Consider the following 15,711-nt stretch of genomic DNA (forward strand, 5'->3'; position numbering starts at 1 on the left):
AAAACAACAACAAAAAAAGACAAAATGACTAATTAAAAACTACTATTTTGTATTAGTATACATGCACCATAGTTTTCCTGATGCTAAAAGCAAAAAAAAAAAAAAAATCACAATGATGCCATCAATATGTTGTCCTGACATTTAAAGTTGTTTAAATTTTCAGCAAGATAAGGAAAGAGGGAAGGAGGAAAAGTAAGAAAGATGGGGAGGAGAGCCTAAGAGTTGACTATTCTTGAGTGATTTAAATGATAGGGGGAAAATGAGTTTGATTTTGTTAGGTTATCTTTCATAAATTTTTTCAAGTTTCTAACTTTTACAACGGGGAGAAGGTAGTAGTTAAGGTGGTAGTAGGTGATATTTACTTTTTTAAAAAATGTATCCTATTGCTAATCAGCTGATCCAACCCATCCACAAACTTTTCCTTTTCTTTTGCCAGTTTCCAGTTAGCTAGGGATATGTGCTCTCTTCAGGTCAAGAAAACAGTAACAAAAGCCTGCAAGGTGGGGTCTGGGGGATGTTTTTGCCTTTCTGATGTAAAGGGATATATTCAGCAGCCACATGGCTTCACATTTTCAAAAGCTGAGACATAAGACACCATACAACTGGCCCATCTAAAGTATACAAATCAATGGTTCTCAGCATACTGACAGAACTGTGCAGTTATCAATTTTATAACATTTCCGTCACCCAAAAACACCTCCATATCCTTTAACAGTCACTTCCCACACTCCCTCAGTCCTTCCCCTCATCCTTTTGACAACCATTAATTTACTTAGTCAGTAAATTCCCTAAACTGGATGTTTCCAATAAAATGAAGCATACAATATGTGACCTTATTGTGACTAGCTTCTTTTCACATACCCTCATGTTTTCAAGGTTCATTCATGTAGTAGCACATGATAATACTTCATTTCATTTTAATAAATGATTAAATAGATTTTTAATAAAATCTCATCAGTTTACTACCTATCCATGCATTGGTTGGAGGATATTTTGGGTTGTTTTCACTTCTTTCTACTGTTATGCATATTAGTTCTATGAACATTTGTGTTCAAGTTTTTGTACGGGTTTTTATCTTCACTTAACTGAAATATATACCTAGGAATGGAACTAAGTGAAACTCAGAATTTAGGAGGCTAAAGCAGGATGATAACAAGTTTGAGGCCACCGTGGATTATAGTGCAAGTTCAGGGACAGCCTAGACTCCACAGTGAGACCCTGTCTCCAAAAAAACAAATAATGCAAAACTATTGTCCAGCTTCCTCATGCTTAGACCAACAACTGCTAACCTTCACCCTTGGCACCAAGAAAATTTCAATAGAACCAGACTTTCTACATGGTAACATAGCTCACAGGGTAACTATGTCTAACATTTTGAGAAACTGCCAAATTCTATTCCAAAGCAGCTGTATCATTGCCATTCCCACCAACAATGTATAAATGAATTCACATTTTACCTTTTCTTTCCTTCCTGCCTACACAATCCTGATGCCTACAAGCAGTAGCTTATAACTAAAAGGTGCAAATTCAAGAATGCTAAGGGTAGCAAAGCATAAAGACAGAATGAATTTCTACATACCTCTAGGATTCCTATTATTTAGGAGGGGAACTTTATTTGATTAAGCTACTTAAAGGGAGGATTTCCATTATTTTTAAAAAGGTAAAGCTGTGACACCACCTACCAAACAATACCACTATATGCAGAGGGAGAAATTTCTCCTTGATCTTCAGTAAGTTATACCAAAACCATCTTTATAATATATAAAAGGCCTTGAAATTTTAAGATAAACCAGTGTATTTTCACTTGATCTACTCTACATTTTAATGAAATTTATTATTCAGTTATTGAATTAATGGCCAATATTTTAACTAAGCAAAGTAAGAAAACTATTGAACAGAGCCTACCAAAGGCACATTATAAATCAACTTAGTCTTCTAAACTATTTTACAGAAAGAAAAACAAGGCACCAAAACTTTAATTTGTCCAATGTCATACAACTAGTATCAGAATCAATATTCAAAGTCAGGTAGAATTCTTCCTTATCCCTAAAATGTTATCCCTTTAGCAATTTTAGAATGGAAAAAATAATAATTAGTATAGCCTAAAATATATAAAGATGTGTGCATTCATTAATGTCATATAATATTTTCATGGTGAGGATGGTGGTATGGGAATAACCGTATTTTTAGTACCTGCTGCATGCCTGGTAATGTATAAGATGCTCAACAAGTGTTATTTCATTAAATTCTAAAAATAGTCACAGGAAGAAGATATTATCTTTCCTTAAAAATTTCAGATTTATGAATCTGAAACCTAGTAAAGTTAAATAACTTGACAGTTTTACAAAACTGGTAACTACCAGAGATGGATACAAAAATGAAATCTTTGTTCAAAGCTAATGCTCTTTCTGACTATTAATAATGCTTACCTACTCAGGTTAGTCATAAACCTAAAGTATAAATGCAACGTAACTACATAACCTATTATGGGCTTTACTTGCATTTATTATCCTCATTATCTGTTGATAACTGCTCACTTACCTTTAAGTCTCTGAAAATATGTTCCCAGTATTTCTGCTAAAATACGTGAAATTTCTACTACTAGAATACACTAGTAATGAGAATACATTACCCAAAAGGCATAATATATAAATCTTTTATCATGTTTGAAAAAATTATTCTGTAAGCCTAAATGGACAAATTATCTCTGCAAGAGGTCCACATTGATCATTATGGAACTAATCCAGTAATATTCAGTTACTTTCCTGTCCAGACCATAACCTTTCCTATACATCTCAGAATCTGACACAATAAATATTCTCTCTGATCACTTACTCTACCCTAATTTCTGTTTCTTAGCAATAAACACTTAAAACCTTCCATTAAAGTAAGTTTTTCTGAACTTGTTATTTCCTCAAGCTATTATTCATAGAGCTGGATCTAACATCAAAGGTAGCTCTATTCCTGAAGGTAGGTAGGCACTCAAAGCCAATACCTGCATATATCTTCTACTTGTATGAAGATTTTAACTTTAAAGATCTTCCAAGGGGCGATCTTCTGGAATGTGAGTGCTGAGGGTGGGAAGACTACTGCTTATTTTATAAAACCTCTATAATGTGATTTAAACCATACAGTTTTCTTCCAATGGGATATAATAAAAAATATATCCTTTATTAATCATTATCTAAAACCAGACCTGAGAGGCATGGATTTCCTTTGTGATCTGTTTAATGTCTACTCTTCCAATTCTACGCATTCTCCCACCTCTGTACCTGTACTTAAACTAATTTCATTTATCTGAATGCCATCTTTCCTCTTTCACTTGCTATCATTCTAGGCCCAGCTAAATCACTAGCTTCTAACTCACAATGCACATTGAGCTGCACCTTCTATAAATTCTTATGCCATTTAAAGTCTGTACCTCCACATCCCAGCCTTGACTGCACTCTGCCTGAAGTTGTGCAACAGTTGTCATTCTTACTCTCTAATCACTGTATATTTATTTTCTGAAAGGCCAAGTGAATTCATTTATTTTTCTTTTACCACCTAATGTAGAGGGGTAAATATAAATATATATTTCTCACAATAACAAATTACATTAAATAAATTAATATGAATAAGATTATAGCTTAAGCAATCTACTTTTAAGCCTCCAAATATATAAAAATATGGATAATACAAATTATCAGCTTATTAAACTAAATTCAAACACTTATGTTCTTTCAAAAATGTGAGTTTTGCTGTGAACCTGTAACATCAAAATTCTTAAAATAATTGAGATTTCCATTTCAGACTCCAAACCCAGTATGTTAAGGTCATGCTAATACATTAAAAACGTACATGACCCACCAACATCAATGGCTACATCTAAAGATAATCTTCAAGTCAAAAGTTTCCTACTAGAAAAGCCCTGGCCTAGAAAACTGAAATCATAATGAATGATTCAGAATTACACAGAAATGCGTAAAGAATTAAATTACACCTGACATTACTATTTCATTCATGATTACATTTCATTAAGCAGGAAAGTCTTAACAAAAAAAATTGTATTATTTTTACTGTTAATGTATCTGAAATGACCATAATTAGTCCAATGACATAGTTTAATCAGAATTACACAGAATTGTATATCAACATTTCTTCCAGTGCCAAGAAAACCAGTTTTCACTGAACCTTTTACACAAATACAAAGTACAATCTGAATCACAAAAAAATAAACTTGTATTTTAGACCTCTGGAAACTGCTTATTATAGGTGGTTCCACACCTGATAGAAAGACTATTCAAATTACCTTTATCTAAAATAATCTAGAAAAAATAAAAGCATAATGCCAAATGAGCTAGAAAAAGTTTCTACTGGCTCATTTATTACTTTAGTTTCTGAAATTTGCAACCAGAAGTATAAATGAAGGAAGACCAAAACAAGTGAAAGAACACTGCTTATATTATTTAATAAAAGAATTAATGGCAGGCTTTCCATAGGAAAATAGATCACAAAGAGAAAAAATAAGGTTCATACATCTTTCCAAAAAAAAAAAAATCACTTAATTCCCACCCTTATTAAAGACCAAATTAGCCATCAAAATTGAAATTAATTTACATTATTAAATACATTATTTTAAAAAGTCTGTGACTGAATAAAAAAAGATAAGAACAAATACATTTTCTTCCTAGATGGTTTATTATCATTTGTGCCATAAAGAATTTCTGGGGACCAAGGAGTTAACTCGGTGCCACTGCCTGCCTCTCAAACGGAAAGCCCGGAGTTCAATCCCCAGTACCAAAAAAAAAAAAAGAATTTCTTAACATTTACTTTTAAGTATATTTTGCAAGGACATAAAAGGGGAGATCATACCTGTTTTATTAATGACTTCTTGTAACTCAGCCATTGAACTGATTACTGCAGCAAGAAGATCAGAACTGGTAAGCCAGCTGAGTGCTTGCAAACAGCGTAACTGCTCCTTTTGATGTTCTGTAAAATAGGAAATACCCATTATGCAATACTACAAAAAGTTATTAAAATCCATATATAAAATTCATTACAGTGTTCAGCTATTTAATTAACAAATCAAACTTTCTGCATAGAACACTCACTGGCATAGAAAAAAATCTGTAAGAGGGCCAGGGATTTGGCTCAGTGGTTCTGCCGCCTGCCTCACAAGTGCAAGGGCCCAGGTTCGATCCCCAGTACCAAAAAAAAAAAAAGAAAAGAAAAGAAAATCTATAAGAAATAATAGATAAGATTAGACTGATTCAGTTTATAAGAAACTATTAAAGGTTCCCAAGACAAAGAAATTTTCTTTAGTTTTATTATTACTTAACAGTCTGTTTTTTAAAAAGTTAACAATTGAATCTACTATTTCCTCAGAATACACAAGAATGTAAAAAAAAAATTGTTAACTGGAAAATCTACATTTGTGGTATTTTTATACAAATCTTCAACAGATTTTTTTAACTCTCACTATCTTACGATTTATAAAGAGTTAAAAATGATACTTTTAAGAGGGCTATTTTGGCTTATCTTAATTTAAAGATTACTGTATAAACTTTATTACAAAAAAAAGTCAAATATAATTAAGTCAAACAATGGCAAAACTATACATATTTACTCTTTATTTAATCAATTGACAGATTATCAAGAGCCTGATTTATCTAAAAATATACATTTATCCGTACAAAGACTATGTGTCTACATAGATACAGAACTAAGTTATAGGATTTGATGTGATATGATCTTTTAAAGGTTTCATATGGGCTAATTATATTTTTTAAAACTCAAATTATCTTACTTGGAAATTTAAGCTTGTCTTTGGGCTCTCCTGTACACACTAACATGCCTATGCCTTCTTTGAAACTTTCCATCCAAGTAAAAAGAGAGGCACATGACTGGCCCAAAATCTTGAGTCTGTTTGCTGCCAAAATTACAATAACACCTTTCCGGAATACACGTATCAATCCCTTGAATGTTTTTTTCTTCATCTTGGCTTCCTCTTGCTTCTTTTCCTCTACTGCTGACAATGCTTGAGCTAAAGTTCTAATTTCCAATTTGAACAATTCAAAAGTCTTGAGCTGCTCCTGGAGAAAATCTCTCTGTGTAGATAAGGCACATGATCTGCTATAGAGGGGATACAATGCACCAGCCATCAATGCACAGGCTGCCAACAAGGATGTCTGCTCCCTTTGTGTCTTTGACAACACATTTTTGAAGTGTGAATTTTCAAGAATCAACTGTTCATGCGACTTCTCAATACAGTTCAATTTGTCCATATTTTTTTCTGCAATTTCTTGAAATTTCTAAAAAAAGATGTCAGATAATGTATTTATGAAACGAGAGTTTTATTAATTTATCTTTAGATCAAAAAAAACTTTGCTGATACTACTACTTTCCTTTCCAGAGATACATTTGTAAAATATCCAAAAACTACATAAGATACACACAGCAACAGTAAACCAAACCACTTAGCTCTGAATGAGCACACTGATTTTTAAATCCACTTAAAACAGAAGCTTTATATACCCATAAATTTAAGGGTACTTTGTGGATTTCTTGATCACCTGCACATAATTACAAATTTTTTAAAAAGAAAATGTGTTTTCTGTATGTAATTTCTCCTTTTGCATTTCCTCAGTAACTTTTAAATAAAATTATACTACTACTAGAGCCTTCTCTAGTCACAAAAAGGCATTATTTTTGCCAAAATAAACAAAGGGTTAAAATCTATGATAAAAGAAAAAGCACCTGACTGTCTCTCATTTACTGATGAGAAGGCTAGCTCCCAGCATGCCGTCTTACTTCAGTTTCTTCCTTACCCCCACCCCCTCAGGTCACAGGGAGGAGAACCTGGCTCCCCAGAAGTATGGAAAGTGCCCAGGGCTGGGAGATCCAGGGAAAACAGTGATGGAAGCCCCCAGCCATTATGATCTGCAAAAAAAAAGTACAGGGTTTTGCTCCTGGAGGACTCCTTCTATATGAAGACAAGAGCCAGAGAGGGATTCAAGCATGAGTGCCTGCCATATTGCCATAGAGTGCTTAATCAGGGGTCATTCAGCAAAGGGTTAATTATTTAACTCTGGAACTCAGAATAACTAAAAAACAACTTTACTTCAGGGCTCACCTTGTTACCCTTCAAAAATGAGTGGGTGAGAGCATGGGAGACAGCCATGACAGGGAGTGGGCTAGAAAGAGTCCCCTGAGAAGGTTAAGCACAGAGAGAAAAGGACATAGGCCTAGCAACCATAATGAGAAGTCAGGGCCAGTTTGAAGGGAGCTCAGATTAAGCTGGTTCTGGAAGTGTCTGCCTGCATTAAGTACTTGAACCCTTAGCTTGTTGCCTACATTCAGCACAGATCTGAGGTCTGATTATCTTTGCTATCTACCAACAGAAGCAAGGACATATCTCAGCATAGACATTGCCACAGCCTGGAGTAAACAGAGGGCTTTCTGGAATAGGAGGCACCTCACAAAGTCAAAGGTCTTAAGGCTAGGCAGATAAAGCCATGACTTGCAGGATTTCAAAACTGCAGATTCTAGAAAGAAAGCATTCAAGTTTGTTTTGTTTTGTTTAATTTCTGGTTTTGGACTAGTTTTCCTTTTTCTTTATTTTTTCTTACTCCTTTTTTCTTTTTCCTTTTATTTTTTTCTAGTTTTTATTCTCCACATTATTTCCTTCTTCTTCCCTTTTTTGTTTTCTTTTTTTTTTCCTGTTACTACCTTTATCTAATTCTATTAATATCCTACTCAATAGGGTCTTTTGTCACTTTTCTCTCATCTCCCACTGTTTAACTTTTCAAATTTTTCTTTTTGCATTCTCTCATTCCCAAACCCTTAAAGCTTTAACAGTATAACCCATTAAGTTTTATTAAACTTTATGTAGTTAACATTATGTCACTGCTGTTTAATTCTTTTTTATGATGAGTGGAAATATAGTTGTCACACTTAGATATTTTCTATATGTCAATATTTGGTTTTTCTTAATGATTATACTATAATTATAGATTTCTAAAGTTAAAGGCAGTGAAATATTAGTTCTTATGTCAATAACCAGTTTGTGTCTGGGCATGGTGGTGATCATGTCTGTAATCTTAGCACTCTGGAGTCTGCCACAGGAGGAACACTGCAAGTTTGAGGCCTGCCTGTGCTACATAGTAAGTTCAAGGGCAGTATGAACTACAAAGTGAGACTCTGTCTCAAAAAACAATTCAGCTTGTCTTGGATGATATTACTGCTGCTGATTTACTTGACCTTGCCACAGATGCACAGCTTTTTCCATTAAGATTTTCTTGGTATGTCAACACCCAGATTACTTTGGAGACTTTAACAATACTTTGGTCCATTCCCAGAGATCTGGCTCCTAGGCCAATTACACTGTATCCTGCCATCCCAAATTAGCAGAGATGGTTGGATCATGGAACAGAGGCAAAGGACTACAGGAAGGCAAACTGACTAAAACAAACTAAAAATGGACTAAAGAAACCTCTGTACTAGCAACAAACTCTTTCCACTATAAGAGACCATAAAGCATAACACAAAACAAATTAAAAAACAACAGAAACATAAGGAGACAAGCCAGCAAAATGCCTTCCAAAACTCCCATCAAGCCCAGAGTTGATACATGGGGCATCAAGAGGGAGAAAAGAAAAAGCCACATGTCAGGAGCCACTCTACATAATTTTGAGGAAAAAAATCGTTTCACAATTAAATTATAATTGTCTGAGGCCTCAATAGTCCTGTGATGCTGTGATGTTCAAGACAAGATTACATCAACTGAAGGCATCCTGGGTTTGAGAACTGAGTAGAAAGGTTTCACCTGTAAAGGGACAAATTCCTTATGAGTTTAACTCATCCCACCTACTGTTGTAAGACCATTTTGCTGATCATCATCCTAATCAATTTAAGCTTCTCATCGACCTAAGATTCTCATTAGCATAAAATCCTTAGCCTCATAGGATTATTGCCACCATGCGAGTCATCTGATACTTCCTCTGATTATAAGATCCTTGTTAACTTAGCTCCCTATAAACCCAATAAATAGTGGGAAGCTCAGGGTGCTTTTGTCTTTGGTGCCCAGAGAAGCACTGATCAGGCCCAAAGCTCAGTTTTTTCTCTAAGTCTCTAAGTCTCATTTCTTTATTCTTTCATTTGTTTTGTGTTGTAGTGGCTCGCAGGAGACCAGAACTCGTTGTAGGGGTTCTGGTAACATCCCTTTTCCCATTCTCTACAGCCACACAACGAAATTATTGGAAAGGATAACAAAAGAGATTAAGAAACACAACAATAAAGGGCACAGATGGCTCAAAGAACATAAAACTAAACAGATAATGGATATAATACACAAAATGATCAGACAGCTTACAAAAAGACACTAATAAAAAGCCAGGTGAGCTAAACAAAATGATACAAAATATGAATGGCCTGTTTAGCAAAGATTTATAGTCTATAAAAAGGTTCCAAACAGCCAGGGATTTAGCTCAGCAGTTTGGTGGCCTGCCTTGCAAGAGCAAGGACCCAAGTTCAATCCCTGTACCAAAAACAAAAAACAAAAAACAAAACAAAACAAAAAAAAATCCCAAACAGAAATTTAAGCTATCAAAAAAAAAATGGGGGGGGGTTACCAGGGATTGAACTCAGGTCCTTGCAGACACCAGAACCACTGAGCTAAATCCCCAGCCTTGGGCTAGCAAAAATTATAATGAAAGTATGGGAAGAACAAGTAATGTGAGGGAAAATATCAGAATTAGAAGACTGGGGTGCTTTCAAAGACCTTAAAAACAACAAGACTATATGAACAAAAGATGCAATGGCTGCTATATGTCAATAAGAAGATGGAGATTAATTGAAGTAAGTGAAAATGATATCACTTTGGAAAAGGAAATCAAAGAGGACATCAGAAAATGGAAAGATGTCCCCTGCTCCTAGATAGGAGCAGAACCAATATAATCAAAACAGGTGTACTTGCAAAACTGATAACAGATTTAATGCAATATCAATAAAATAGTATTTCTCACAGATCTACAGAAAACCCTAAAATTCATTTAAAACCAGAAGAGACCTAGAAAAGAAAAAGCACTCCTAGACAACAAAAGCAAGGCAGAAAGCATCACAATCCCAGATTTCAAGTTATATTACAAAACTAAACAGCATGATACTAGAAAAAAAAGACGCATAAATCAATAGAACAGAGTAGAGGGTACAGAAACAGCTCTGTGCATATTCAATGACCTGAACTTTGATTAAAGGGCCAAAAACTTACACTGGAGGAAAAACAGACTCTTTAACAAATTGTGCTAGGAAAATTGGATGACTACATGCAGAAGATTGAGACTAGACCTATACATCTCACCATGTAGTAAACTAAACTCAAAATAGATCAAAAATCTACATGTTAAAACAGAAACAATCTGGATGATAGAACAGGTAGAACTCTTAAAGACATAGGCGTCAGCAATGTCTTTCTAAACAGAACCTCAAAGGCATAAGAAACTACACCAATAATCAACAAATAAGATTATATCAAAATAAAAAGCTTCTGCACAACAAAGGAAATGACCAACAGAGTGAAGAGCCTGCAGAATGGGAAAAACTGTCAGCTATACCTGGGACAGAGGACTAGTATCTATAATATATAAAGAACTTAAATAAATTAGACTCCCAAAAATAAAATACCCAATCAAAAAATGAGTAACTGAAATGAGCAGACACTTCTCAGAAGAAATACAAATGGCCAACAAATACAGGAAAATAAGTTCAACATCTCTGGCCATTAGAGAAATGCAAATTAAAACAACACTTAGATTTCATCTTACTACAGAAAAAAATGGCTATCATCAAGAAATCATATAAACAAATGCTGATGAGGCTACAGAGGAAAAGGAAGCTTTCTCTGGCTGTTGGTGGGAATGTAACTACTATGCAAATAGTGATAATAACTATGCAAATAGTTATGAAGATTCTTCAACCAAAACAAGAAATTCCATTTGACCCAGGTATTCCCTTCCTGGATGTCTTTCCAAAAGAGTTCAAGATATTACAATGATACATCCATACCTAAGTTTATAACAGCACAATTCATAATAGGTAAATCTTGGATGTGGCCTCTATGCCCATCAAGAGAAGAACACATAAAGAAAATGTGATATTTATATATAATGGGGTGCTTATTCTGCCATACAGAAAGATAAAATTGAGTCAACTGTAGGAAAATGTATGCACCTTGAGACCATAATTTTAAGTGAAATAAAGCAGACATAAGCATAAATATTGTATGGTTTTCACTTATATGAGAAGCCTAAAATATAAATAAAAAGCAAAATAAAAGATAATAGGAGGGCCAAGGGTTTAGTTCAGTGGCACTGTGCCTGCCTCCTAAGTGCAAGGTCCTGAGTTCGATCCCTGGTACTGGGGGGAAAAAAAGATAACAGGAGTCAGGGTGATAAATCTTTTGCATATAAGAAAGGGACCAAGAGATGGGAGTGTTAAAGAAAAAGATGTAATGTGTACATGTACCAACTCTCCACAAAGAATATGATCATTATGTACTACTCACATTTACTAGTGGAAAAACAGTAAATTTTGATTGGCTTTAAAAACAGACATTACTAGGGCCAAGGATTTAGCTCAGTAGTGCTGCCACCTGCCTTGCAAGAGCAAGGATCCAAGTTCTATGCCCAATATCCAAAAAAAAAGACGTTGTTAGGCCAGGGATTTAGCTCAGTGGCACTGCACCTGCCTTCCAAGCATAAGGTCCTGAGTTTGATCCCCAGTACAAGAAAAAAAAATAGTTATTGCTGAGGTAAAGAGCAAATCTTAAATAATAGATCTCAACTTCCTTTATTCATTTATCATTTAATAAACCTTATTGATTACTCACTAAATTCCATGTGCTACAAAAACATACAAGTAAATCTATTATTGTGGTACAATATTATAAAAGGGCTATGCCAGATTGCCACAGGAGTACCAATGGGAACTTAACAAAATAATGTTGACAGGCTTTTGGAGGGAAATGACAAAGAATAAGTGGGAATGTGGTGTGTAATAGAAATAACAGCAACAAAAAAGGGTCAGATGATAACTGCCCTTTAATAACTTAATCTACAAGCAATGCTAATTTAACAGAACCAGTTGGAAATTAATTGACAAGTTAGCTATCATGACTTAGCCATGGACCTCTTTATTTTGAAAAGCAGACTGAGGGAGTTCAGTATTAAATAAAGTGGTCATTTGAAGACAGAGAAATATTATATTCTGCATAATAAAATGTTGCTTTCACTATGAGATAATCCTTTAGAAACATTACTGAAACTATTTCTCTCTTGTATTATTGGTTTAGAGCAGTGGTCACCTGTGGCACACAGAGCCCTCTCTGTCGGCACATGAGCCAAATCACCCCAGCAGCCAAACATCAGATAGCAGTCATTTTTTCCTAAAGTAGAACTTCAGTAATAAGATTCAATTGTCATAGGCCAGGGATTTAACTCAGTGGCACCTTGCCTGCCTTGCACGCACAAGGTCCTGAGTTCAATCCCTGTACCAAAAAAAAAAAGAAAAAAAGAGAGAGAGAGATTTAATTGCCATGTTGGTACTTTGCAATAAATAGTGGTTTTGGGTTGCAGTGTGAGTACTCAGCCTCTAAAAAGTTCACCATCACTGGTTTAGACCATATTATGTATAAAACTTAATTGTGGATCTATGGAAGAGTTGTATGCTGAATGTGTCTGATTCAAGAGTTATTCAGTGAACATCTAGAAGTAACGAAAGGCATTTCTAAAATTTACATTGGTGGGAACATCTCTAAGGAGATCACTTGAAACAAATTATATAAATTCTTAACCACTGCAAGATTTGAAGGTCAAAGGCTATCATGGGCAATGATAAGGCAGTAACTAAAGATTTCAAACTTGGAGACATATACTTTTGAAAAAATAAATCCTAGGAGATAAAGTTTCCGAAATGTAGGTAGTAGGAGGAAGCATTCAGAGGTTTAATACAAAAGATAAAGGGAAGTATACAAGTGGGCACTCTAAAAGATTCAACTTCTTGGATATTTTTCCTACAGCAGGAAGAAAATTATATTTCAGATATTTTCACTGCAAATAAGAAAGACACACACACCAGCACAAGCTACATCCTTCAAGCACACCCCCAGTGACCCGTGTCTTCCAACAATGCCCCACTTCCCAAAGTTCCTGTCCCCTTCCAATAATGCCATCAGATTATGAGTCCATCACTGGCTTAATACACTGCTGAGGAGAGAGCCCTCAAGATCCAATCACATTTCCAAAGGCCCCACCTCTGAACACTGTCATATTGTGCCTTCAAGCCATCAACTTTTTGGAGATATTTCATATCCAAATCATAACATCCCCAATCTTATTTCCACTGACGGACAAGCTGTGACAGCAGCATTCTATCAGTGAAATTTTACCCAAGTTCTATACAAATACCACTAGTAAACAAAGTACTATCAGGAAGGAGGTTTTTTAAAGGAGCAAAAAGTAGTTGGTAGGTGGACTTCTTGGAAGCAGATGTACATTAAACCTCCTATGGGACACAACCTTTCAGAATAGTAAGAATAGTTGTAGCTACAGCAGGATGACAAAAATTAGGAAAGAGCCAGAAGCAGGATGATGTGTTTTAAGGAGGTACATATAATTCATTATACCTAAAAAAAAATAAAGAATGATGAAAATTTGAGAAGTAGGTACCGAACAGATGATTAAGAGCTTTGAGTGGTAAGCTAATGAATTTAGCTTTATTTGGAAATCTATAAGATGACACAAAAGCCTGAAACATTACTATATTTAGTAAATGAATATGAGTCAGAAATATTAATAAAGACTGCCAGGAGTAGCAGTAGAATTGCAGGGGTTTGGTAAGAATGTGTAGAGAAAGTGAAAATCACAAAGATTAATTCCACATTCTCTCCAAAATCAATATACCACCTGTTTTACTAAAAGAAAAGAAAACTGAAGAGAACCTGAGAAGATAAAAGAGGCAGACTAGCAATAGCTAGGTCAGTGGGAATAAAAGTGAACTAAGGTGTCTTAGGAAGAAGTGCATATTCAACAAAATTTTTGGAAAAAATAGTGAAAGGATATATTTGCTAATATTTCAAATATTTCAAAACAATATTCAAAACCAGTAGTCAAAATCAAAAGGATTGTTGAAAAACAGCTAAAAGTAAAATAGGCTTATTATGATAGATTTATGTTACTGTAAAGTATGACAGATCTCAAACTCCAAACTCCAAGGTGTATACAATTTTACAGGTAACAAAATTGAGGTCTGAAAAGGTTAAACACTTGCCAATGGTCCTTGAGCTGGATTGGTCTAACCTATTACCTCACCTTGCTGTCTTTACTGAATCAAGGACTTCCCCTTAAGTCACATCATCCTACAGACTTTCCCCTGTAAAGACTTCAACTTTTCCCGTTGTTCTCAACTTGAGAGAAGTGATCATGGTAAAGAAGTCTTCTCTTTACCATGCAGACATTAACCTGACCATTCCTTGTCACAATTTAACACATTCTCTAGCATCCCAGTCCTTTCCCATCCAACTCCCTAACACCAGTCAATCTCCAGCAAACCTCAGGGCTTATTTCAGCTCCTATCTAGTCTATGACACATTTTACTAGCATTCTATTTCACAGTGAAACTTGACTTTCTCTGAACTGAAGGGCCACTTGAGCATTTAATTCTACACTGTTAATGATTCCACATGTACATGTACCCCCCACCTGCCAACTACCAGAGATTGCTGGTTCCTAGAGTGTAAGAATGATACACTATAGAATCTGTCATCATACTCTATACCCATATGTATTTAATAAATAAAAAATTACCTCTGGTACTTAACACGGTGTTTCCAAATGATTCAATGTGTCAAAATTCTGTTTTATATTAATTCTAACTTTCCACGGGGACATTCTCAAGTACTGCAATATTTACTATGAATTATTCTTGAAGAACAAAGCCTATTTGATGGTTACACTGCAAATATTACAAAGTTTTTTAAAAATCCAGTGTTCATTCGAAGACATTAAAGGCCAATATTTTTAAACAAACATAAGAAACAGAGCTTTCACATGGGACAACAGCATTCCTATTATTGAAATAACCCTTCCTCAGTGTGTTTAATTTCAAAAAATAATATTCTCAAATTCCTCAACAATCCTTATTCTAAAATTTGGTTTAAAACTTGAAGATTTAGGACATACATCTTTTACACAGATTTCTTTAGCATAACAAAAGAACTATATAATTGCACTAGTGTTCTTTTTCTTGCTGATAAGTTCAAAGTACATCCAAAATGAAAAGAGAAAGGACAAGTTCTTTCCTATTGAAACATGTACCTACTTCCTGAAACACAAACTTTTAGGGATGCTTTACTGGCTTTCCGAAATCCCTGAACTTTGAAACTATGGGCCAGAAATTAGACACTTTGCTAGGGAGTAAAATTTTGTTTATTTGTTTTACGTGTGTGTGATTACATTTTCTTGCTTGGTTCTCATTCTTCATATTGCCATAAATTGTAATCTAATCATGTAATGACACAGACACAAAAAGACTTCATTTAAAATATATATTTTTACGAGTTATTTTTCTTGTCTTTGTATGCAATGGAAATATTGAAAATATAAAAAGCAAATTCACCCATTGTTGTGCTTGTTTCTAGATTTCTGCCCCAAAGCCTCATCCAACCTTTTTCAAAGG

The 15,711-nt window shown here is 34.7% G+C and overlaps 1 protein-coding gene across 13 annotated transcripts in view; it reads right to left on the reverse strand.

The window, feature by feature from the left end:
- The window catches only part of Ccdc171 (coiled-coil domain containing 171), a 339,562-nt gene that overhangs the window by 217,793 nt on the left and 106,058 nt on the right, over positions 1-15,711 (reverse strand). For 12 of the 13 annotated variants that reach the window (XR_781535.1, XR_781536.2, XR_781534.1 and 9 more), the window contains 2 exons: positions 5,789-6,293; positions 4,855-4,971 (listed from right to left, as the gene is read on the reverse strand). Coding sequence is in view for 10 of the 13 variants with exons in the window: in XM_010630948.3 (XP_010629250.1) it covers positions 4,855-4,971; positions 5,789-6,293 (622 nt within the window). In the remaining 3 variants the exon portion in view is untranslated. The remainder of the gene's footprint in view (positions 1-4,854; positions 4,972-5,788; positions 6,294-15,711) is intronic. The other variant, XM_033757683.1, reaches the window with a different exon arrangement.

Source organism: Fukomys damarensis, unplaced genomic scaffold (assembly GCF_012274545.1).
Source record: "Fukomys damarensis isolate Sample0158 unplaced genomic scaffold, DMR_v1.0_HiC HiC_scaffold_31, whole genome shotgun sequence".
Taxonomy (NCBI): domain Eukaryota; kingdom Metazoa; phylum Chordata; class Mammalia; order Rodentia; family Bathyergidae; genus Fukomys; species Fukomys damarensis.